The sequence below is a fragment of the Nicotiana tabacum genome, chromosome 13 (assembly GCF_000715075.1).
Source record: "Nicotiana tabacum cultivar K326 chromosome 13, ASM71507v2, whole genome shotgun sequence".
NCBI lineage: Eukaryota > Viridiplantae > Streptophyta > Magnoliopsida > Solanales > Solanaceae > Nicotiana > Nicotiana tabacum.
The window spans coordinates 113,684,267-113,706,460 of record NC_134092.1 but is presented as its reverse complement, the minus strand read 5'-3'; the positions used below and the strand labels follow the sequence as shown (position 1 = coordinate 113,706,460).

Genomic DNA, 22,194 nt, shown 5'->3' with positions numbered 1-22,194 from the left:
TTCAATTATAAGACTAAGTGTCTCATTTCACTCTGAATTTCTTCCGGACCCGAACCCACTAACCCGGTAAGTCATAAAATAACTATAAAGCATAAATTGAGCAGTAAATGGGAAAACGAGGTTATACTACTCAAAACGACCGGCGGGTCGTTACACTTGTATGGTGGACAAGATGCGGAAAGCTAGACTGAGATGATTCGGGTACGTGAAAATGAGAAGCACAAATGCTTGTGCGAGGTGTGAGAGGTTGACTATGGCTCGCAAGTTCAAGGAGAGGGCGTAGTAATCCAAAGAAATTTTAGGTAGAGGTGATCAAACATGAGACAGTATGAAAAGACTTATGAGCAACAATTATTGTCTGGCTAACCTTTTAAAAAGTTTTTCTAAGTATATTTTTCAAAAGTATTTTTCAAAAATATTTTTGGAAAAAAATAATTTTTTTCTGTTTCTTCAAAAATGCTTTGCTCCTACTCAAAATCACCTTTTTTTTCTTATAAAAGCGTGTCAAACATTTCTAACTTTGAAAAATAATGTAATATGTTTTAAAAAGTCTTTTGGCATGGGAGAAGTTTGGCCAAGTATTAGACATCATTTTAGTGTTAATTAAGAGAGTTTCTAATTAACAGGAGAATTTCTAATTACAAAATTACCCTTATCCTTTAAATATATATGTATCGTATCAAAGCAATTTTTTTTCTTCCGTATCTAGGGTTTTCTTTGGAGCTTGGCATCTCTTTCAAACTAAAGCAGCCGCACTGTGCCCAAAGCAGTGAAACCCTAGCCATGGTATGATCTAACAAAACAATTCCTACTCTCTCTAGTGAATTGCACTGTTGATTTATTTGCTTACTGATTCTGTTTTAATTTTGTTTGTTTTGGTGGTTCAATAATAACAAAAATAGTCGCTGGTTGCAAACGAAGAGTTTCAGCACATTCTTCGTGTGCAAAACACGAACGTTGATGGAAAGCAGAAGATCATGTTCGCTATGACCTCTATCAAAGGTATCGGTCGCCGTTTTGCTAACATTGCTTGCAAAAAAGCCGATATCGACATGAACAAGAGGTTATTTTTTCCATTTTCCCTTTTTCTTTATCATAGTTATTATTATTATTATCTAGATCCGAATAAAAAAAAACAACAACAACCCAGTAAAATACCACTAATGGGTTCTGTTTAGTTTAGTGTGTAAATAGACCTTACCCCTACGCGAAGTAGTAGAGCCGCTGTTTCCGAAAGAATCTCGGCTCAAAAAACAAAAACAAAAAGATAAAAGGACAAAAAGGGATGCAATATTAGTATCACAACAACAATCAGGATATCTAGATCCGAATAGATGTTTTCATTATTGCACATTTTTATTACGTAGCTGTTCTGTAGTTTATTATACTATATTTTTTACTTAGATGTAGCTTTTGCTGTCAAACTTTGTTGCGTTTTAATTTTTTCAGCTGGAAGACGTGGAAGCAGTGGTAGCACATTGAAGGAAAAAATTAAAATTGCTAATTAAGAGGTAGTCAATTAAAATTGATATAGCTAAAAGTGTTTAATTCATTTATAATGGTAACTCCAGCTAGTTTAGGATTGTGGCTTAGTAGGAGAGACAAGGAAATTGTAGAAGGATCAATGGTTGTTAGTATATAGCTTTGGTGTTTGTTATTTTTGCTAATATAGACTGTTATTTGTTTAAGTATCAATTGAAATGAAAAATAGATTGAAGAAAATACTTTGGAAATATAAACAATTGTGACTGACTGAGCTTGGTCTATGGGGGGTGATTGTCTTTGTATATTCAAGCTGGAGTTTAGGAGGGAGACTGTTCTGGGGAGGGTCTTGTGCACTTCTGCATAGGAATACTTGGCTACAGGAAGCTGCTCGCTGCTAAGCTTTTCGAAGAGAAAGCTATCCTTAAAGTAGTGATATTCTCCAATTTTCAGGGGAATGGACCCACCGACTGCATATCTGAAGTAATGCAGGTTGGGGGTTTCACTCTCCTTGCTTAAGAAAACTCATATAATCTGGATAAAAGTATGACATAATGACATCTGAATGAAATATTTAAAGTGGTTCGTTAAACTTGACTGACATCATTTTACCTGGTATAGTCTGCTGTTTTTACTTGTTCTATTTTGCTTAATTATAGTTTCTTCAGTTTCTTGTTTCACATAAATGGTATTTGTGTTCATTGGTTTTTCCTTGCGTTACATGTATGATCCTTTTCTTCGTGCCATCTCTCCTCAATAGGTGCCCACTTTAATTGTGCTTTTATGTAAAGTCTCAACGTATACTTGGTTCTTGGATTTTCACACACGTCTCGCTGAGCAACATCTTCCATGCATTGTTGTGTGGTGAGTAAGAGGAAAAACAGCGTTAGTTCTTTCTTGGAAGATTTTTGTGGAGTCTTTTATCATCTTTCTTGCTAACAAACAGTTTATATTTACAATGAATGGATCCGCAGATTGCCAAAATTACTATCAAATAAATTTTTTCTTTTCCCTGTACTGAAATCTTCATGGCGGTGTACCGTGCATGATATTGCCTTGCTCTGTACCGGAAATTTCCAGGCTTACATCATTAAAAGCATCTCTGTTTATAGTGTTCTGACAAGAAAGAATTTAAGCCACCAAGTGATTATGTAGCAGTAGGTGTTGTGTTAAGAGCTTAGTGTTCCATATGATCTTTTCGAGCCATATATAGCTTGTTGCAAGGTTATCTGAATTTCTGTCTGCTCTATCTCCTGTAGGGCCGGAGAACTCTCTTCTGCAGAGCTTGACAGCTTGATGGTGGTTGTGGCTAATCCTCGCCAATTCAAAATCCCAGATTGGTTTTTGAACAGGCAGAAGGATTACAAGGATGGCAAGTTTTCTCAAGTTACATCTAATGCACTTGACATGAAACTCAGGGATGATCTGGAACGGCTGAAGAAGATCAGGTGCCTTATCAGGCCATGCTTTTGCTATTAACTTCTTAGCTATACAAGTAGTCGCTCTGTGAGTTGCGTTTTATATGTCTTGTATTTATTATGTCTCTTGCTCACAGGAATCACCGTGGTTTGCGTCACTACTGGGGCCTTCGTGTACGTGGTCAGCACACAAAGACCACTGGCCGCAGGGGGAAGACTGTTGGTGTCTCCAAGAAGAGATAAATTATCTACTTGCCAGTTCCTATATGTTTTATGCTTCTCTGTAGTATGCGGAGTTCGAACACTTGCAAGAAGTTTATTAGGTATTTTGTAATGTTTGCACTGAAATTTTCTCGTCTTGCCATCTCGAGGGTTATAGTAGTTACTATAAATCCTCTGATGGCGTTGCAAGCATTTTGTTTACTGCGGGATCAAAGTTATGCCAGTTGCGCTTGAATTAATACATTGAATTGAGTACTTTTTATTGAGATGCATCCCGTTTTCCTAAATAAATATCAAGTAAGAAGTAGCTCGAGACATGGAATGGCTCATTCTGATCCTTAAACCCATGCCTTTTGGGCGCATTGATTTGTTTGATGAACTGGGGCAATACGGCGACTGTTTGCACAAATAGCTTAGCTTGTTTAACTTTTGGATTTGTTTTGGAAACTTGTTTTAGACAAGTTGGGAAATAAGTTTTTGAATAATCCTGCTATTATTAGTTTTTGACTAATATTTTTGTTAGTGCTTGTCCAAATCGAGTTTGGGTTGTCTTTTTGTTCTGAATACATTGTGGGCCTGTTGGCATGAGTTTTCGGAAATAACTCTATTTTCAGTCTGAGCTGATTATTTTGATTTTTGAAATATTCTATACATGTTCCATTGTTTTGAACCGATCTAGTTGGTAAGGGTGGTGTTCATGGTTTATTTTGGTTTTATTTTTACTTGCAAATTTTTTATTAAATATTTAACTCTAACAACTTAAAACAGTAATAGAAAGTTGTACATTTCGGATTCTGTTGCTTAAAAATATTGTCTGAATGTCGCATCGACAAGTCAGAATCATTGACATTTACATAAAAGTTTATGCGTTGTGATACACGAAATGGTGTTTCTCAAGGTAAATATGGCTGACTGCACATTTTTCGATCACCACTGCTAGTTTAGTTGCTTTTTCACGATGCAGTTATGTAGAAGACCAACAGCATTTGGATCATCTTTGCTCCAAATGTCATCATATGCTGTGGCAAGCTAGGATTTTTAATAAATAGAGTTAAAATATAAAAATTAAACACATGAAAAAGTCAAGAAAATTTAATATATAAAGTATATACAGTAAAATTTTTAGAAAGTGTTCCCAAAATTTCCAAAAAAAAAGTTTTTCACAAGATTTCTTTCCCCACAATTCAATTAAGTAAATGGTACTCGATCTCTTAAGGAAACTGGCCACTTTCTATTTTGTAATTTTCATTTTATTAGACCAGTTCTTTCCTTTTCAAGCAAATAAAGTTATTTAAATATTAATTAAGTCTTTGGTTTTCCATTTCGTTAAATGTTGTTTTTAAGAGTTGTACTCATCTGTTCCGCTAAATTGTGGCGTAAATAGAATTCGTCAAAAGACTCCGTCATTCGACACTAGAGAGAACCTATAATTATGGACTAGACTCCATTTGGTTCAGATATTCTCTTCTTTGGATACTAACTGGAACCTTGAACATGACATAGATGAACAAAACCTCAGTGCCATGGATAGAACTCCAGAGTTACCAATAGAAATCCTCCACCAAATACTCTCTCGTCTCTCCACAAAAACTGCGGCCCGAACCAGCGTGTTGTCAAAGCCATGGCTTAAAGCATGTTCGACGAACCCCCATCTTAGTTTTGATGAATCTTACTTTCAAAACTTTCAAGGTAAGTTCTTGAGAATTGTAGACAATACTTTGGAAAGGTATCGTCATGAAAATCTACCTATTTCAACTTTTAAGCTTTGCATCTCTTTCTCTAATCAAACTGACTGTGATGGTCTGGTGGATAAATGGTTAGATATAGTTGTAGAGAAAGGGGTTTCACAGGTTGCACTTTTGGCGAAAAGCAGATCAAGATCGGTTTCAGAAAGATATACTTTGCCAGCTTATACCATATTTGCTATGGAATCATTGCAGGAGTTGGAGCTAAATCATTGCAAAGTACTGAAACTAAAACCAATACTATTTGAAGATAGCAAAATTAAGTGTCGTAACCTAAAAAGTCTAAGCTTGCATTATGTTACTCTTTCTGAATCAACACTTGATAGCCTAATTTCATGTTGCAGCCCTCAGATCATGATGATATCGTTGCACTACTGTTTTGGGTTTAGTGGCATTCTTGCTTCACATCTTCCTAACCTTTTGTCTCTTAATATATTATGCTGCCCAATTGAGGAAGTTCATATTGTTGATGCACCAAAATTGTTGTCTTTCGAATGTGTGAACAAAGATAAGTTGGAGCCAGCTTATTATTCATCTGGTGTTGACATATTCTTGCGTTCGTTCAATATTGATACTTGCCAGAATCTCAGAAGGGTAGAATTTGTGAAGGCTACAATGGATGATACGATTCTCTTCCAACTTATACAAAAATTACCCTTCACTAAGGAATTGAGCTTAAGCTACTGTAAGTACTTGAAAATAATGAAAATCTCAAGTTCAACCCTTGAGGTTTGTAGCATAAGCAATTGTGAATGCTTATTGCAAGCCATTTTTGATGTGCCCAACTTACTCTCCTTAGCTATCTCAGGTCAATATAGACTGCCATCTCTATCTTTTGAATGTGTTTCAAGCCAATGCAGGATTTTCATAGATTATCACTATCTATGGGATGCTGAGAGCTTCATTAACTTGAGGAGATCTCTAGTTGAGTTGAATGATTATAGGGTAGACTTGACAACGTCTAATATACTTTTCAGTAGCTTTAGCTCTAAAAGCTTGAGAGCAAGTGGAATAAGCGATCATCATCCCACACCTCAAGTTGAGAACTTGACATCTATTTCTAGAAATTTAACTGTCATATTCCACTTACTTTGATGCCATCTTCTTGACTTGTTGGCCCAAGAGTTTAACAGTACAATGTGACGAAGAATTTAAAAAGTTTCTACGTCAACAATTGTTGAAGAAGTACCAGTGGAGACTTAGCAAATGTACTTGGAAAGATTATCTCATTAATGCTCAGATAGAATACAAGAGAAAGATAGAAGATGGTTGGGTCACTCTTGATAGGAAAATGTTGGCAGCTAACCCTGGTATTATTGAAGAGATCCATACAGTTCGCTTCAAGCAGGCTTAAAGGAAAAGAGAAAAACAAAGAATTGTCTATTTCAAGGTAGCTATTTGTTATGTAAAATGTATGAATACATGCCATCCCTTTTCCTATTCCTAACAATTACTATATGTTATTTTGTGCAGATGCATTCCTAGATGGAGGGCTCATCAATTGGAGTGAACAATATAGTTTGTGATTAGATTTTATAACAATTTTTGTCCCCCCCCCTCCCCCCCGACGAAAAAAATAAAAAGAAAATATAACGTGGTTTTATTTAAGCTTTCCTCTCGTTCTAGACTTGCATTGAGGCTCGTGGTTTATGTTAATTTAAGCTTATTTCATTTTTCTCCAATGGATCTAGAACGTTATGCTGGTGATACGGTCTAAAATTGATTAGGTTTGTTATCTTCGCCATCTTATCAAATGGTATCAATTAGAGGCGAATCCAAAATTTGAAAGTAGCGGTGTCACCACTATGGAATAAAATTTGAGCAAATGTCAGAGTGGGAATTAAGCCCAGGCACTAAAAGTTATGTCGTGCCCCCTAAAAATCGGCCAATATAGCTAGTTAAGCTTTGAGTCTTAGCATGCCAACAAAAATATATACATGGTATTTAAGATATATACATATATTTTTTTTAAATTATCGCAGGCCGGTGACCCCCTTACCCTAAGGGTAGGCCCGCGTCGGGTCACATGGCCAATGGATCGTTGCGTAAACCGCGGTAAGATTGTGAATTAGTGGTCAATGCAATGAGATAAGAATCATAAAAATCAAGGTTTAATTTTACAAACTCTTTTCTTCAACTTAACTTCAAATTTCCTTTTATACAACTTTGACTGAAAAATTACTCAAGCAAACTATTAAGTCTCAACAAAGGCCGTTTCTATGCACTCTCTAAATGACACACTACAACAAATTTAGTCTAAGACCACATCAATTTTAGACAATGCCTAAAAAGAGTGGCCAAATATGTATGTGACAACGCTTTCTAAGGGGTGGTCTTTGCTAAGAGCTTTTGGCTACGACTGTTAGTCAATACTTATAAAGCGTTTATTTTGATAGTATAGACTACGTTTTTTAAGTATTACCAAATCATAACATAAATAGCAACGCTTATTCATATGTAATGCAATGCTTTGCGAGCGTGATTGTTAATATTTGTAGAAGCAACTCTTTATAAGCGCGCCGTAAAATATTTTCTACAAATTCCCGCTATAATTTCCCCCTAAAACTTTTAGTGAAAAACTATGCCCTAAAATATTCGCTAAAACCTGTCTCTGATATTTACAAGAAAATCTCCGTTTTTTCTTCCTTAAAATTCTATCACAAAAGTTGAGGGCTCTTCTCGTATCTTTTAGCAGATTGATTGAAGTAAATTAGAGTGAGTTGAGATAATTATGTTGGGTTCTGTGTAAATCACTTATGGAGGTGCTAAACTTTGTCTCGATTGTGTGCCATCCGATTCAAATGGAATCTTATTGTTTAGGGTTTAATATCGTTTCTCAAAATATGGATAAGATGACTGCTAATTTTGAAATTAAGCTCTATTATTTTGTGATGGAAGTTTATTATTCTTGAAAGGTGAATGCTCTTTTTCTTTCATACGATATTTGCTCTTTAGAGTGGGTTGAAATAATTAGGGATTTCATTGTTTAGGGCTTACAGCCGCTTCCAAAAACTTGGGTAAGACTACTGCTAAGTTTGAAGTTAAGCTCTGTTATTTCGTGATGGAGGTTATTATTCTTGAAAGGTGAATACTCTTTTTCTTTCATACGACTAACACATACAAGATCTTATTTTTTATCTTGTATTTTTCACTTTAGAAACCCGCGAATATGACAATTTTGTTAGATGATGAGTACATATTATTTTTATGCGTATTTGAATGTTGACGACGTCTGCAGTTTTGTGCCTGTTCTCTAGGTGGTGGAAGTAATTGTAGATTGAGGATTATTCATCTGATATGTGTGCTTCTTTACTCGCCTATTGAGGTAAAGTGTAACTGTTAATGTTCACTTCCAGTGTGTTGTTGTTCAATATTAAAAAACTAGCCATTTCAATGGGTTGTTATCAAATAACTATTTATCAGTTGCAAGGGATAGAGGCCGAGAAAAATTAAGATTAGCAACTTCTTACCGCCTGATCTGTTCTTTTGATATAAATTCTTTATAGCTCTTGCTTCTTAATTTCCTGGTATTAAGGTGTATTTAGCTTTGGTTAAAGACAATGGTGTGCATGATTCAAATGAATTTTGGGCTTGAAATGACTATGATATTTTATGGATATGTTAAAAGCATGCTTTGAATTGTTATTACAGTGTTCCTTTTCTGTGTTTTGGGGAGTATATATGCTAAAATATTTGACAATTTGATTAGGTCCTATGCTTGTCTAACTCGGTTTAAAGAATCCGATGGGTTAGAATATAATAATAAGCATGTTCCAGTATAATTGTTTAAACCAATTTGCGACCTTCATTAGAAGCTTTATTGTGTATTTTATCAAGTTATAATATTGAATTTGTTCAAAGTTAATTATTCACAAAAGGCTCATTATTCACGTACTCAATCAATGAAGTAAGAAGAATATTTCTCTTGAAGAAATTTGATTATTCATGTACTCTTGCATTTAAAGGTGGCATTATAACATAGACTTTACTCCCTTTATTAAACACAAAGGAAATGCAAAGAGTTGATCTTAGTTTTAGTCTTCTGCGTTCTTTTTCTTTTCAATGGGAGAACAAGCTGGTTAGCCATTTTTACAACATGACACTTCAAGATTGGATCTTTCTAAGCTTTTTCGTTATGAAATGCTTGGTGGTTAATGTTTCTTCTTTCCTTCAAGACTTGCTATGTTCCATATTAATCAGGCAATTACAGTTTAGTTTCTAGAACTTTTCTGATTATTGATTATAATGTATATTTAGGACTCCTTTTTGTACCTGCTTTCTTATTGTTTAGAAAAAATGCCAATTTAAACTGGTTAGTTTATCCATGGACTTTTTTTCTGTTTCATTGTTGTTTTACCACTATGTATAGAAGAATTTCAACCATGTTGCTAGTCTATCACATTCAATTTTTAAGTACATACTCATTTATGAGGATTTCTTTACCTGGTCAGTGAATCTTGTTAATGATCTAGGAGTAAAATTATCAAGAGTCTAGATAAATGTATAGATAGATGGGATAACTTATTGATCCCTCTACAATGGATGAAAAGAAAAAGGGTAAAAAAAGGTCAAAAATGGCTAAGGTTTTGTTTATTGCTACAGTAAAATGATTTATTTGTGATTCATATATACTGTAGTGTTTTAACTTTATCTGAATCAAAAGAAGATGAAAATTGCTCATACTTCAATGAAATATTGATGATAAATAATAACACCATCAATCTTTGTTTGTTACTTATAGTTCAGTTTTTCATCATCCTAAATATAGTAAAATAAGATAAAGCAGGGATTGTCATTATTTTTTAAGTCTCATACAAGTTTAGATTGGCAGAACCTTAAAACTTTTGATGTAGAATTTTCTTTAAACTACTTTTAGTATTATTATAACTCCAGTTGTTAATGTTAGCAGCTTATGTATTTCATGTGTATGCAGCGTTCAAATGAACTACTTGAGTATTCAGTTGACAGAGTTGAAATAGTTGGGTACGAGATCTGGATGGAAATTTGATGCATCTATTAAAGGAGAAACGGGTGCATAACTTTCATCTTCTTGAAGTAATTAATCTACAAAAAAATGAATATAGATGATTTTGTCTACTTTGAGCTGATCTTTGAACCTAATCAGTTGCATTTGTTTTGTTGTTAAATAGTGGCAATCTTCAGATTTCTAGCAGTTTTAACTCCCCAAGGGATACAAGATGACTCAAGGTTCAAGGATCCGATCCTTCAATGTCACGACCCAAAATTACGCCTGTCGTGATGACGCCTATCTTAATACCAGGCAAGCTGACAACCTTAATAAACCAAAATTTCTTTTAAGTTTGAAAATATAATATTTAAATTCAATATAAAAATTTCACAAATACCGACATAAATACTCCCAAAATCCGGTGTCACTGAGTACATGAGCATCTAAATGATAACAAAGTCTGACTGCTAAAAACGTTGCTTAAAAATATAGAACAGTACAAAAATTGAAAGGAAAGAGAGTTAAGGTCTTCAAATGTCAAGTAACTATCTCGATAATTTCCAACAGATAAAACTCCGAGAAACTAGCAACCACTGTGTTCGAAAGTACCTGGATCTCCATACGAGGTGCAGGGTATAGTATGAGTACAACTAACTCAGCAAGTAACAATACTAAATAAAGAACTGAAAGTATTGACGAGCTTCACAGCTAAGTCTAATAACTGTAAAGCACAAATTGAGCAGTAAATGGGAGAACATGGCTGTAATACTCAATACGACCGGCCGAGTCGTCCCATCTATGCACTTTCGTAGAGGTAAGCTCTATTGATAAATCCTATAAACTTTTCCTTCTCTATGTTCTAGTGACTTATTATTGTCCATAGGTTCTGTTACTTGAATCATTCCTACATAAGATCACATTTTGATCTCGTAACATTTATATATTTTTCTCTATTATTATAATTTGTTTTGGGTCTTTTGTATGTATATCTCATACATATTGAACAATTTTGGCATCTTATGAATACGCTCATTATTGTTTGGAAGTAGTGAGTTCATCCTTCATAGTAACTCACATGTGAAACTTGATAATCTTGCGGGAGGGTTAGTTGATAGCGAATAGTGTATGGATTATGAGGCCAACATCTTCTATATTCCTCGGGATCAATCATGATCTGATTTTTGAAAAGGTATTTTTTTGATTATTTAGGTTATCATAGCACGCTACACCTGTTTTAGGTCAATTTTGCATGGTGCAGGAGCAAATTTGACTCTTCTTCCTACTTGAGTGAAGGGTTAGACACTATTTGTTTAAAATTATATAGAGAAGTGCCTAGAATATAATCATAAATCATGAAAAGATTAGTAGTTAGAGAAAATCTGTCAAATAGCATGTAGTAGTATTATTATTAGCTAACGTTGAGATTGAGAAATGATTCAAGTAGAATTGGGAGATATGAAGATGTAAGCCAACTAGTAATGTAATAATATGATGACCCAAAAGGTTATCTTATATTTTAGAACTCGAATCTGCGCTCTTAAGCCTTAAAAATCTCATTTTTATCCTCCTCGATTTGCGTGCGCAGTCCGGGCAGGTTTCCGAAAAAGTTTTTATGTTGATAACTAATGAAAGTAAGAATTTTTGCCTTAAAAGTTGATTTTGGTTGACTTCGGTCAACATTTTTGGTAAACGGGCCCGGATCCGTGCTTTGACGGTCCCGGTAGGTCCGTATCGAATTATGGGACATGGGCGTATGACCGAAATCGAATTTGGAGGTCCCTAGCTTGAGTTATGAATCTTTGATGAAAATTAAAAGTTTGAAAATTATTTGTTTTTAAGAATTGATTGATATTTGGCATTGTTAGTATTGGATCCGTATTTTGGTTCCAGAGCCCGGTACAGGTTCATTATGATATTTAAGACATGTCTGTGAAATTTGGTGAGAAACGGAGTTGATTTGACGTGACTCGGACATCCAGTTGAGAAAATAGAAATTTTAAAGTGTTCTTGAGAATTTCATTTGAATTGGTACTAAATTTAGAGTTCTAGGTGTTATTTTTTTGATTTGATCGCGCGAGCAGGTCCGTATGATGTTTTTAGACTTGTGTGCATGTTTGGTTTGGAGCCCCGACGGCTTGGGTGAGTTTCGGATAGGCCACGGGATGTTTTGGACTTTGGAAATCTGGTTTTTCTGTAGAATCTGTGTTCTGGCATGTCCTTCTTCGCGTTCGCGAAGGCACTCTCGCGAATGCAAAGAGTAAACTGGGTAGCTGAGGATTTCTTCTTCGCGAACGCGAAGCGATGGGGGAGTTACCCTTCGCGTTGCGAAGCGATGGGGGAGTTACCTTTCGCGAACGCGACAAGCCCATCGCGAACGCGTAGCATTAGGCATTGGGGAGGGGGAGTTAGCCTTTTCTTCATCGCGAACGCGAGCAATGTCTCGTGAACGCGAAGACCAGGGAAGGGTAGCCTACGCGAATGCGAGCACTACCTCGCGAACGCGAAGGCTTGGCAGGCCATACACTTCGCGAACGCGACAGTGCTCTTGCGAACGCGATGAACACTGTCGCCCATCACTTAACAGAATCCAAAACGGGATTTTTGCCAAAAAACTCATTTTTTTCAATAACCAAACGGTGAGGGGCGATTTTTCAAGAGTCATTCCTTCCCCAAATTATTGGTAAGTGATTCTAAACCATTTTCTTTGAGTTACCCATTACATTACTTGAATTTTCAACCTAAAATCTAGAGTTTTCATGGAAGAATTAAGGGTTAGGGTAGAAAATAGAGATTTCGGGAATTTGGGGATTTAGACCTCAATTTGAGGTTGGATTCCAAAACTAATTACATATTCGGGCTCGGGGGTGAATGGGTAAAAAGATTTTGGTCCGAACCTCGGGTTTTGACCAAGCGGGCCCGAGGTCAATTTTTCGACTTTTTGGAGGAAAAATTGAAAAATTTAATTTATGAAATATAATTGATTCCGTTAGCAATATTTGATATTATTGAGTCATTTTTGAATAGATACGAGTGGTTTGGAGGTGAATTCCCAAGGAAAAGCTGTGATTGAGAATTAAGTGGCCTTCGGAGCGAGTTAAGTGTTGTGTCTAATCCTGACTTGAGGGAATTAGGAACCTTAGATTATTTGCCAAGTGAAATTCATGTGAGCGGCGTATATGTGAGGTGACGAGTAGTTATGCGCCGCCAATTTACTTGTTTTCCATATTTCTCTATTTTTCTTATATTGTCTTATTCCTATGCCAAATTGCTATGTGTTATACTGGTGTTGTTCAAATTATCGTTCTTATCATGTTTACGGAATTTTATGGTGATAATTTAGTTTTTATTTCAAAGTTGAGATTGATATTATGAAACCAAATGTTGAAGTAAGGTTTGTACTTGTTATTTTATCTCTCTGTTGTTATTCATGCATTGCATTATGGTAAGGGAGAGTGTTAATGCACGAAGGGTGATGCCGTGCCATATTGTGAGTGTTAATGCACAAAGGGTGATGCCGTGCTATATTGTGAGTGTTAATGCACGAAGGGTGATGCCGTGCCATGATATGAGAGTAAAAGCACGAAGGGTGATGCCGTGCCGTTTCTATTAATTTTATGGTGAGATTGAGAGTAAAAGCACGAAGGGTGATGCCGTGCATTTTTCTTTACTGTATTCATTATTTCTGTTGATTCATGGTATATTGACTACTCCGGTGATCATTCTGTTGTAGTTCTTTATCTGTATTCCCCTTAGTATGTCTTCCCTCCCGACATTTCCTGTTTAGTTCTTCATTCTTGTCATTTGCGTATACACTGTTAAATTGTACAGGTTGATTGTAGGTGCCTTGCCTTAGCCTCGTCACTACTTCATCGAGGTTAGGCTCGACACTTACCAGTACATGGGGTTGGTTGTACTGATGCTGCACTCTACACTTTCTGTGCAGATTTTGATACCGGCTCAGGTTGATCGAGATTTGCTATTGATCCGCTGTCCGGAGACTCAAGGTAGATCTGTTGGCGTTCACAGACCTTGAAGTCCCCGTTCTGCTATTGGTTTAATAATTCTCTAACGTTGGCTTGCCTGGCGAGTGGAATGTTAGGTGCCATCACGGTCCCGTCAGTGAAAAATTTCGGTTTGTGACAGTTGGTATCAAAGTACTAGGTTACATAGGTCTCACGATTCACGAGCAAGCTTAGCAGAGTCTGGAGGATCGGTACGGATACGTCTGTGCTTATCTTCGAGAGGCTATGAAGTTTAGGAACAAGTTTCACTTCTATTCTTCCTTGTCGTGCGATTTTGCTTTCTCAATACTGATTGAACTCTTCTACTCTTATTCTCTCGCAGATGGTGAGAACACGTACCGCTTCCTCAGCGGAGCAGCAGTCAGAACCTCCAGTGATAGCTCCTATGCGGGGCAGAGGTCGAGGCCGAGGCCGTTCCAGAGGCCGAGGCAGGGGCAGGGCTCAACCTAGGGCCCGAGCAGCAGCCCCAGCAGTGGAGCCTCAGATAGAGATTGACGAGGAGGTTCCAGCCCAGACTGTTCCTGTCGGACCAGCTCAGGTTCCGGAGGGGTTCATTGCTACCCCAGTACTTTAGGATGCTTTGGTCCGTTTGGTGGGCATTATGGAAAGTGTGGCCCAAGCTAGCGCATTTCCCATGGCACCAGCAGTCTCTCAGTCTGGAGGAGGAGCCTAGACTCCTACCACTTATGCTCCGGAGCAGATAGCTCCCTAGTATCAGGCTCCAGCAGCTCAGCCAATCGGGTTAGTTCAGTCGGTTATTGCGGCATAAGTCAGAGATGGGCCAGCTATGTCTTCTGAGGCTTTATGGAGATTGGACAGGTTTACCAAGCTCTTTCCTATTCACTTTAGTGGTGGTCCTTCAGAGGACCTCCAGGAGTATCTTGACAGTTGTCACGAGGTTTTACGGAACATGGGTATAGTGGAGACCAATGGGATCGATTTTACTGCATTTCAGATGACTGGTTCCGCCAAGAAATGGTGGAGAGATTACTTGTTGACCAGGCCAGTTGGGTCGCCTGCTCTTACTTGGGACCAGTTCTCTCAGCTCTTCATAGAGAAGTTTCTGCCTATCACATTGAGAGAAGAGCATCGCCGTCAGTTTGAGCATCTCCAGCAGGGCGGTATGACAGTTACTCAGAATGAGACCCGTTTTGTGGATTTGGCTCGTCATGCTATTCTTCTGCTTCTCACCGAGAGAGAGAGAGAGAGAGAGAGAGAGAGAGAGAGAGAGAGAGAGAGAGGGGGGGGGGGGGGGGGGGGGGGGGGAGGTTTATTGATGGACTTGGTCAGCCTATCAGATTGCAAATGGCTAAGGAGATTGGGAGTGAGATTTCTTTTCAGGCAGCTGCTAATGTCGCTAGACGAGTCGAGATGGTTCTTACTCAGGGAGGTCAGGGGTCTGACAAGAGGCCTCGTCATTCAGGTGAGTTCAGCAGTGCCTCATCTAGAGGCAGGAGTACTTTTGGTAGAGGCCATCCTCCCAAGCCATTTCATTCAGCGCTCCAGGCATCCCACGGTGCCTCAGGTGGTCGTGGCCCTTAGATGCATTATTCCGACCAGCTAGCCTACAGTGCACCACCAACTCCTATTAGTGCACCTCCACTCCAAAGTTATCAGGGTGGTTATTCAGGTCGACATGGTCAGTTTCAAGGTCAACAGTCACAACAGTCGAGGTTATGTTATACTTGTGGTGATCCGAGGCACATTGCTAGATTTTGCCCTCGGGCAACGGGCAACTCACAACATCAGAGTTCTCGTGTCATGGTTCTGGCACCAGTTGCTGCACCACCTGCTCAGCCAGCTAGAGGCAGGGGTCAGGCAACTAGAGGTAGGGCCCAGACAGTTAGAGGTGGAGGTTAGGCCGTTAGAGGCGGAGACTAGCTAGCTAGAGGCCATCCCAGGGATGTAGTTCAGGGTGGTGGGCCCCAGCCTCGGTGTTATACTTTCCCAGCCAGGCCCGAGGCCGAGTCATCTGACGCTGTTATCACATGTACTGTTTCAGTTTGCAGTAGAGATGCTTCAGTTCTATTTGATCCGGGATCTACTTACTCCTATGTGTCATCCTATTTTGCTTCCTATTTTGTTGTGCCCCGTGATTCTTTGAGTGCTCCTGTGTATGTGTCCATACCAGTGGGAGATGCTATTGTTGTAGATCGTATTTATCGTTCGTGTGTGGTCACCATTGGGAGTCTTGAGACTCGTATAGATCTTCTGTTTCTCGACATGGTTGATTTTGATGTCATACTGGGTAGGATTGGCTGTCACCTTATCATGCTATATTAGATTGTCACGCCAAGACGGTGACCTTAGCCTTGCAGGGGTTTCCTCAATTAGAGTGGAGGGGGAATCTTGGCCATTCTGCCAATATGGTTATCTCTTATGTGAAGGCTCGGCATATGGTCGAGAAGGGGTGTCTAGCTTATTTGGCTTATGTCTGCGATTTTAGTGCAGAGGTTCCTTCCATAGATTCTGTGCCGGTTGTTTGTGAGTTTTTAGAGGTATTTCCTGCAGACCTGCCGGGGATGCCACCCGACAGGGATATTGATTTCTGCATTGATTTGGCTCCGGGCACTCAGCCTATTTCCATTCCTCCATATCGCATGACCCCGCCAGAGTTGAAATAATTGAAGGAGCAGTTGCAAGATTTGTTGGATAATGGCTTCATTAGACCTAGTGTTTCGCCCTGGGGTGCACCTGTGTTGTTTGTGAAGAAGAAAGATGGATTGATGAGGATGTGTATAGATTATCGGCAGTTGAACATAGTCACTATCAAGAACAAATATCTATTACCGAGGATTGATGATTTATTTGATCAGCTTCAGGGTTCCAAGGTATTTTCAAAGATTGATTTGAGATCTGGCTACCATCAGTTGAGGATTAGGGCATCCGATGTTCCTAAGACAACTTTTCGGACTCGGTATGGGCATTATGAGTTTCTAGTGATGTCATTTGGGCTGACAAATGCCCCAGCAACATTCATGATTTTGATGAACCGGGTGTTCAAACCCTACCTGGATTCCTTTGTGATTGTGTTTATTGATGATATCTTGATCTACTCCCACAGTCGAGAGGAGCATGAGCAGCACCTTCGGATCGTTCTTCAGACTCTGAAAGACAGCCAATTATATGCTAAGTTCTCAAAATGCGAGTTTTGGTTGAGTTCAGTTGCTTTCTTGGGTCACGTTGTATCAGCAGAGGGTATTCAGGTAGATCCTAAGAAGATTGAGGCAGTCCAGAATTGGCCTAGACCCACATCAGCTACAGAGATTCGTAGTTTCCTGGGTTTGGCGGGCTATTACCGTCGATTTGTGGAGGGGTTTTCATCCATAGCAGCCCCGTTGACCAGATTAGCCCAGAAGGGTGCCCCGTTCAGGTGGTCAGACGAGTGTGAAGCGAGCTTTCAGAAGCTCAAGACAGCTTTGACTACGACACCGGTATTGGTGTTACCCACAGGTCCAGGATCTTATACAGTATATTGTGACGCATCTCGTATTGGTCTGGGTGCGGTATTGATGCAGGGTGTCAAGGTTATTGCATATGCTTCACGGAAGCTGAAGGTTCACGAGAAGAATTACCCTGTTCATGATCTAGAGCTGGTAGCCATTGTTCACGCGCTGAAGATTTGAGGCACTATCTTTACGGCGTGCCTTGTGAGGTATTCACTGATCATCGGAGCTTGCAGTATTTGTTCAAGTAGAAGGAACTCAATTTGAGGCAGAGGAGGTGGCTGGAGCTATTGAAAGACTATGATATCACCATATTGTATCATCCCGGGAAGGCTAATGTGGTGGCCGATGCTTTGAGTAGAAAGTCAGTCAGTATGGGTAGACTTGCATATATTCCAGTTGGTGAGAGACCGCTTGCATTGGTTGTTCAGGCCTTGGCCAACCTGTTCATGAGGTTAGATATTTTTGAGCCCAGCCGTGTTTTAGCTTGTACAGTCGCTCGGTCTTCCTTGTTTGAGCGCATCAGAGATCGGCAGGATGACGATCCACATTTACTTATCCTTAGAGACACAGTGCGGCAGGGTGGTGCCAAGCTGGTTACTGTTGGAGATGACGGATTTTGAGGATGCAGGGTCGTATCTGTGTGCCTAATGTGAATGGACTTCGTGAGTTGATCCTTGAGGAGTCCCACAGTTCCCGATATTCTATTCATCCGGGCGCCGCCAAGATGTATCAGGACTTGAGGTAGCATTATTGGTGGAGGCCAATGAAGAAGGACATAGTTGCCTATGTAGCTCGGTGCCTAAATTGCCAGCAGGTAAAGTGTGAGCATCAGAGACCTGGTGGTTTACTTCAGAGGTTAGATATTCCTGAGTGGAAGTGGGAGCGTATCACTATGGACTTTGTTGTTGGACTCCCACGGACTCAGAGGAAGTTCGATGTAGTTTGGGTCATTGTGGACAGGCTGACTAAGTCAGCGCATTTCATTCCTGTGGCAGTTACCTATTCCTCGGAGCGGTTGGCAGAGATTTATATTCGTGAGATCGTCCGTCTTCACGGTGTGACCGTGTCTATCATTTCTGATCGAGGTACGCAGTTTACCTCCCACTTTTGGAGGGCAGTTCAAACGTGAGTTGGGTACGCGGATTGAGTTGGGCACAACATTTTATCCTCAGACGGACGGGCAGTTCGAGCATACTATTCAGATCTTGGAGGATATGCTCCGCGCCTGTGTTATTGACTTTGGAGGTTCTTGGGATCAGTTTTTGCCGTTAGCGGAGTTTGCCTACAATAACAGCTACCAGTTGAGCATTTAGATGGCTCCCTATGAGGCATTATATGGTAGACGGTGTAGGTCGCCAGTTGGGTGGTTCGAGCCGGGGGAGGCTCGGTTATTGGGTACAAATTTAGTTCAGGAGGCCTTGGACAAGGTCAAGATTATATAGGATCGACTTCGTACAGCTCAGTCCAGGCAAAAGAGTTATGCTGACCGTAAAGTTCGTGATATTGCATTCATGGTTGGAGAAAGAATATTGCTTTAGGTATCGCCGAAGAAGGGCGTTATGAGATTTGGGAAGAACGGAAAGTTGAGCCCTAGGTATACCGGGCCATTTGAGATCCTCGAGAGAGTGGGGGAGGTAGCTTATAGACTTGCGTTGCCTCCAGGGTTATCCTCAGTTCATCCGGTATTTCATGTGTCTATGCTCCGAAAATATCATGGTGACCCATCCCATGTGTTAGATTTTAGCTCTGTCCAGTTGGACAAATATTTGACTTACGAGGAGGAGCCGGTGGCCATTCTAGACCGGCTATTGAGGCTATTGAGCCGGTGGCCATTCTAGACCGTCTATCGAGTGCAGTGGAGAGGTCAGCCTATTGAGGCAACTACTTGGGAGTCCGAGTCCGATATGCGGAGAAGATATCCCCACCTTTTCACCAGCTCATGTATTTTTCTATGTCCGTTTGAGGACGAATGGTTGTTTTAGAGGTGGAGATTGTGATGACCCAAAGGTCATCTTATCTTTTAGAACTCGAATCTGCACTCTTAAGCCTTAAAAATCTCATTTTTACCCTCCTCAATTTGCGTGCGCAGTCCGGGCAGGTTTCCGGAAAAGCTTTTATGTTGAAAACTAATAAAAATTAGAATTTTTGCCTTAAAAGTTGATTTTGGTTGACTTCGGTCAACATTTTTGGTAAAAGGGCCCGGATCTGTGCTTTGACGGTCCCGGTAGGTCTGTATCAAATTATGGGATCTGGGCGTATGCCCGGAATCGAATTTGGAGGTCCCTAACTTGAGTTATGAATCTTTGATGAAAATTAAAAGTTTGGAAATTATTTGTTTTTAAGAATTGATTGATATTTGGCATTGTTAGTATCGGGTCCGTATTTTGGTTCCGGAGCCTGGTAGAGGCTCATTATGATATTTAAGACATGTCTGTGAAATTTGGTGAGAAACGGAGTTGATTTGACGTGATTCGGACGTCCAGTTGAGAAAATAGAAATTTTAAAGTGTTCTTGAGAATTTCATTTGAATTGGTGCAAAATTTAGAATTCTAGGTGTTATTTTGGCGATTTGATCGCGCGAGAAGGTCCGTATGATGTTTTTAGACTTGTGTGCATTTTTGTTTTGGAGCTTTGAGGGCTCGGGTGAGTTTCGGATAGGCCACGGGATGTTTTGGACTTTGAAAATCTGGTTTTTCTGCAGAATGTGTGTTCTGGCATGTCCTTCTTCGCGTTCGCGAAGGCACTCTCGCGAACGCGAAGAGTAAACTGGGCAGCTGAGGATTTCTTCTTCGCGAACGTGAAGGCTTAGTCGCGAACGCGAAGCGATGGGGGCGTTACCCTTCGTGAATGCGACAAGCCCATCGCGAACGCGTAGCGTTAGGCACTGGGGAGGAGGAGTCAGCCTTTTTCTTCATCGCGAACGCGAGCAATGTCTCGCGAATGCGAAGACTAGGGATGGGTAGCCTACACGAATGTGAGCACTACCTCGCGAATGCGAAGGTTTGGCAGAAGATACACTTCGCGAACGCGACAGTGCTCTCGCGAACGCGATGAACATTGTTGCCAGCACTTAACAGAATCCAAAACGGGATTTTTGCCAAAAAACTCATTTTTCTCAATAATCAAACGGTGAGGGGAGATTTTTCAAGAGTCATTCCTTTCTCAAATTGTTGTTAAGTGATTCTAAACTATTTTATTTCTGTTATCCATTACATTTCTTAAATTTTCAACCTAAAATTTAGAGTTTAATGGTAGAATTAGGGGTTAGGGTAGAAAATAGGGATTTCGGGAATTTGGGGATTTAGACCTCAATTTGAGGTCGGATTCCAAAACTAATTACATATTGGGCTTGGGGGTGAATGGGTAAAAAAATTTTGGTCCGAACCTTGGGTTTTTACCAAGCGGGTCCGGGGTCAATTTTTCGACTTTTTGGAAGAAAAATTTCAAAAATTTAATTTATGAAATATAATTGATTTCTTTAGCAATATTTGATATTATTGAGTCAGTTTTGAATAGATACGAGTGGTTTGGAGGTGAATTTCAAAGGAAAAGTTGTGATTGAGAATTAAGTGGCCTTCGGAGCGAGGTAAGTGTTGTGTCTAACCCTAACTTGATGAAAATAGGAACCTTAGATTATTTGCTAAGTGAAATTCATGTAAGCGGCCTATATGTGAGGTGACGAGTACTTATGCGCCGCCAATTTACTTGTTTTTCATGTTTCTCTGTTTTTCTTATATTGTCTTATTCATATGCCAAATTGCTACGTGTTATACTGGTGCTGTTCAAATTATCGTTCTTATCATGTTTACGGAATTTTCTGGTAATAATTGAGTTTTATTTCAAAGTTGAGATTTATATTATGGAACCAAATGTTGAGGTAAGGTTTGTACTTGTTATTCTATCTCCCTGTTGTTATTCATGCATTGCATTATGGTAAGGGAGAGTGTTAATGCACGAAGGGTGATGCCGTGCCATATTGTGAGTGTTAATGCACGAAGGGTGATGCCATGCCATATTGTGAGTGTTAATGCACAAAGGGTGATGCCGTGCTATATTGTGAGTGTTAATGCACGAAGGGTGATGCCGTGCCGTTTCTATTAATTTTATGGTGAGATTGAGAGTAAAAGCACGAAGGTTGATGCCATGCATTTTTCTTTACTGTATTCATTATTTCTGTTGATTCATGGTATATTGATTGCTCCGGTGATCATTCTGTTGTAGTTCTTTATCTGTATTCTCCTTAGTATGTCTCCCTTCCCGACATTTTCTGTTTAGTTCTTCATTCTTGTCATTTGCGTATACGCTGTTAAATTGTACAGGTTGATTGTAGGTGCCTTTCCTTAGCCTCGTCATTACTTCGTCGAGGTTAAGCTCGACACTTACCAGTACATGAGGTCGGTTGTACTGATGCTGCACTCTGCACTTTCTGTGCAGATTTTTATACCGGCTCAGGTTGATCGAGATTTGCTATTGGTCCGCTGTCCGGAGACTCAAGGTAGATCTGTCGGCGTTCACAGACCTTGAAGTCCCCGTTTATCTTTTTATGTCCTACTGTTTTCTTTCATTTAGACAGTTTATTTCTTTCACACTATTACTTGTAGTAAATTTTAGAATGCTCGTGAATTGTGATTCCACATCCGGGTGGTCGTAATTAATACAGTTTTATGATATTCCGCACTTATTATATTTCATTTTAGTTAAATATTGTTATTTACTGAATGAAAATAAAGAATTGGTTTAGTGATTCTCTAACGTTGGCTTGCGCGGCAAGTGAAATGTTAGGCGTTATCACGGTCCCGTCGGTGGGAAATTTCGGGTCGTGACAAAGAATGACTAATATTTTTATTTTATGATAAGTGATCAAACTTATTTAACAAATAAAGAAAA

The 22,194-nt window shown here is 39.4% G+C and overlaps 2 protein-coding genes and 1 long non-coding RNA gene across 12 annotated transcripts; all 3 read left to right on the top strand.

Annotated features, from left to right (window-relative positions):
- The first annotated feature begins 642 nt into the window (after nt 1-642).
- On the top strand, nt 643-3,388 carry LOC107795895 (small ribosomal subunit protein uS13z/uS13y/uS13x). Its single transcript, XM_016618601.2, has 4 exons — nt 643-786; nt 903-1,063; nt 2,742-2,930; nt 3,038-3,388. Exons 1-4 carry the CDS (start codon nt 670-672, stop codon nt 3,141-3,143), a joined length of 573 nt encoding a protein of 190 aa, XP_016474087.1. The 5' UTR covers nt 643-669; the 3' UTR covers nt 3,144-3,388.
- Nucleotides 3,389-3,539: 151 nt separating this feature from the next.
- On the top strand, nt 3,540-6,533 carry LOC107795896 (F-box/LRR-repeat protein At3g03360-like). Its single transcript, XM_016618602.2, has 2 exons — nt 3,540-6,257; nt 6,341-6,533. Exon 1 carries the CDS (start codon nt 4,646-4,648, stop codon nt 5,960-5,962), a length of 1,317 nt encoding a protein of 438 aa, XP_016474088.1. The 5' UTR covers nt 3,540-4,645; the 3' UTR covers nt 5,963-6,257; nt 6,341-6,533.
- A 788-nt stretch (nt 6,534-7,321) lies between these two features.
- On the top strand, nt 7,322-21,993 carry LOC107795894 (uncharacterized). 10 transcript variants are annotated; one of them, XR_012698141.1, is made up of 7 exons: nt 7,322-7,782; nt 7,858-7,951; nt 8,106-8,192; nt 9,801-9,922; nt 10,018-10,650; nt 13,780-14,049; nt 14,181-21,993. It is a non-coding gene; the product is annotated as an uncharacterized LOC107795894 (long non-coding RNA). The 10 variants fall into 10 exon arrangements; XR_012698144.1 differs by having other exon boundaries at nt 7,323-7,782; nt 13,780-13,840; nt 21,742-21,993; XR_012698149.1 differs by having other exon boundaries at nt 7,324-7,782; nt 10,018-10,148; nt 13,780-13,840; nt 21,742-21,993.
- Nucleotides 21,994-22,194: the final 201 nt, after the last annotated feature.

Bases quoted from the DNA above. Each gene is read 5' to 3' on its own strand.
- LOC107795895 (XM_016618601.2), top strand. From the start codon at position 670: ATGTATCGTATCAAAGCAATTTTTTTTCTTCCGTATCTAGGGTTTTCT. The intron at 1,064-2,741 runs GTTATTTTTTCC...TATCTCCTGTAG, and splicing joins GATATCGACATGAACAAGAG to GGCCGGAGAACTCTCTTCTG. The intron at 2,931-3,037 runs GTGCCTTATCAG...TCTTGCTCACAG, and splicing joins GAACGGCTGAAGAAGATCAG to GAATCACCGTGGTTTGCGTC.
- LOC107795896 (XM_016618602.2), top strand. From the start codon at position 4,646: ATGGATAGAACTCCAGAGTTACCAATAGAAATCCTCCACCAAATACTC.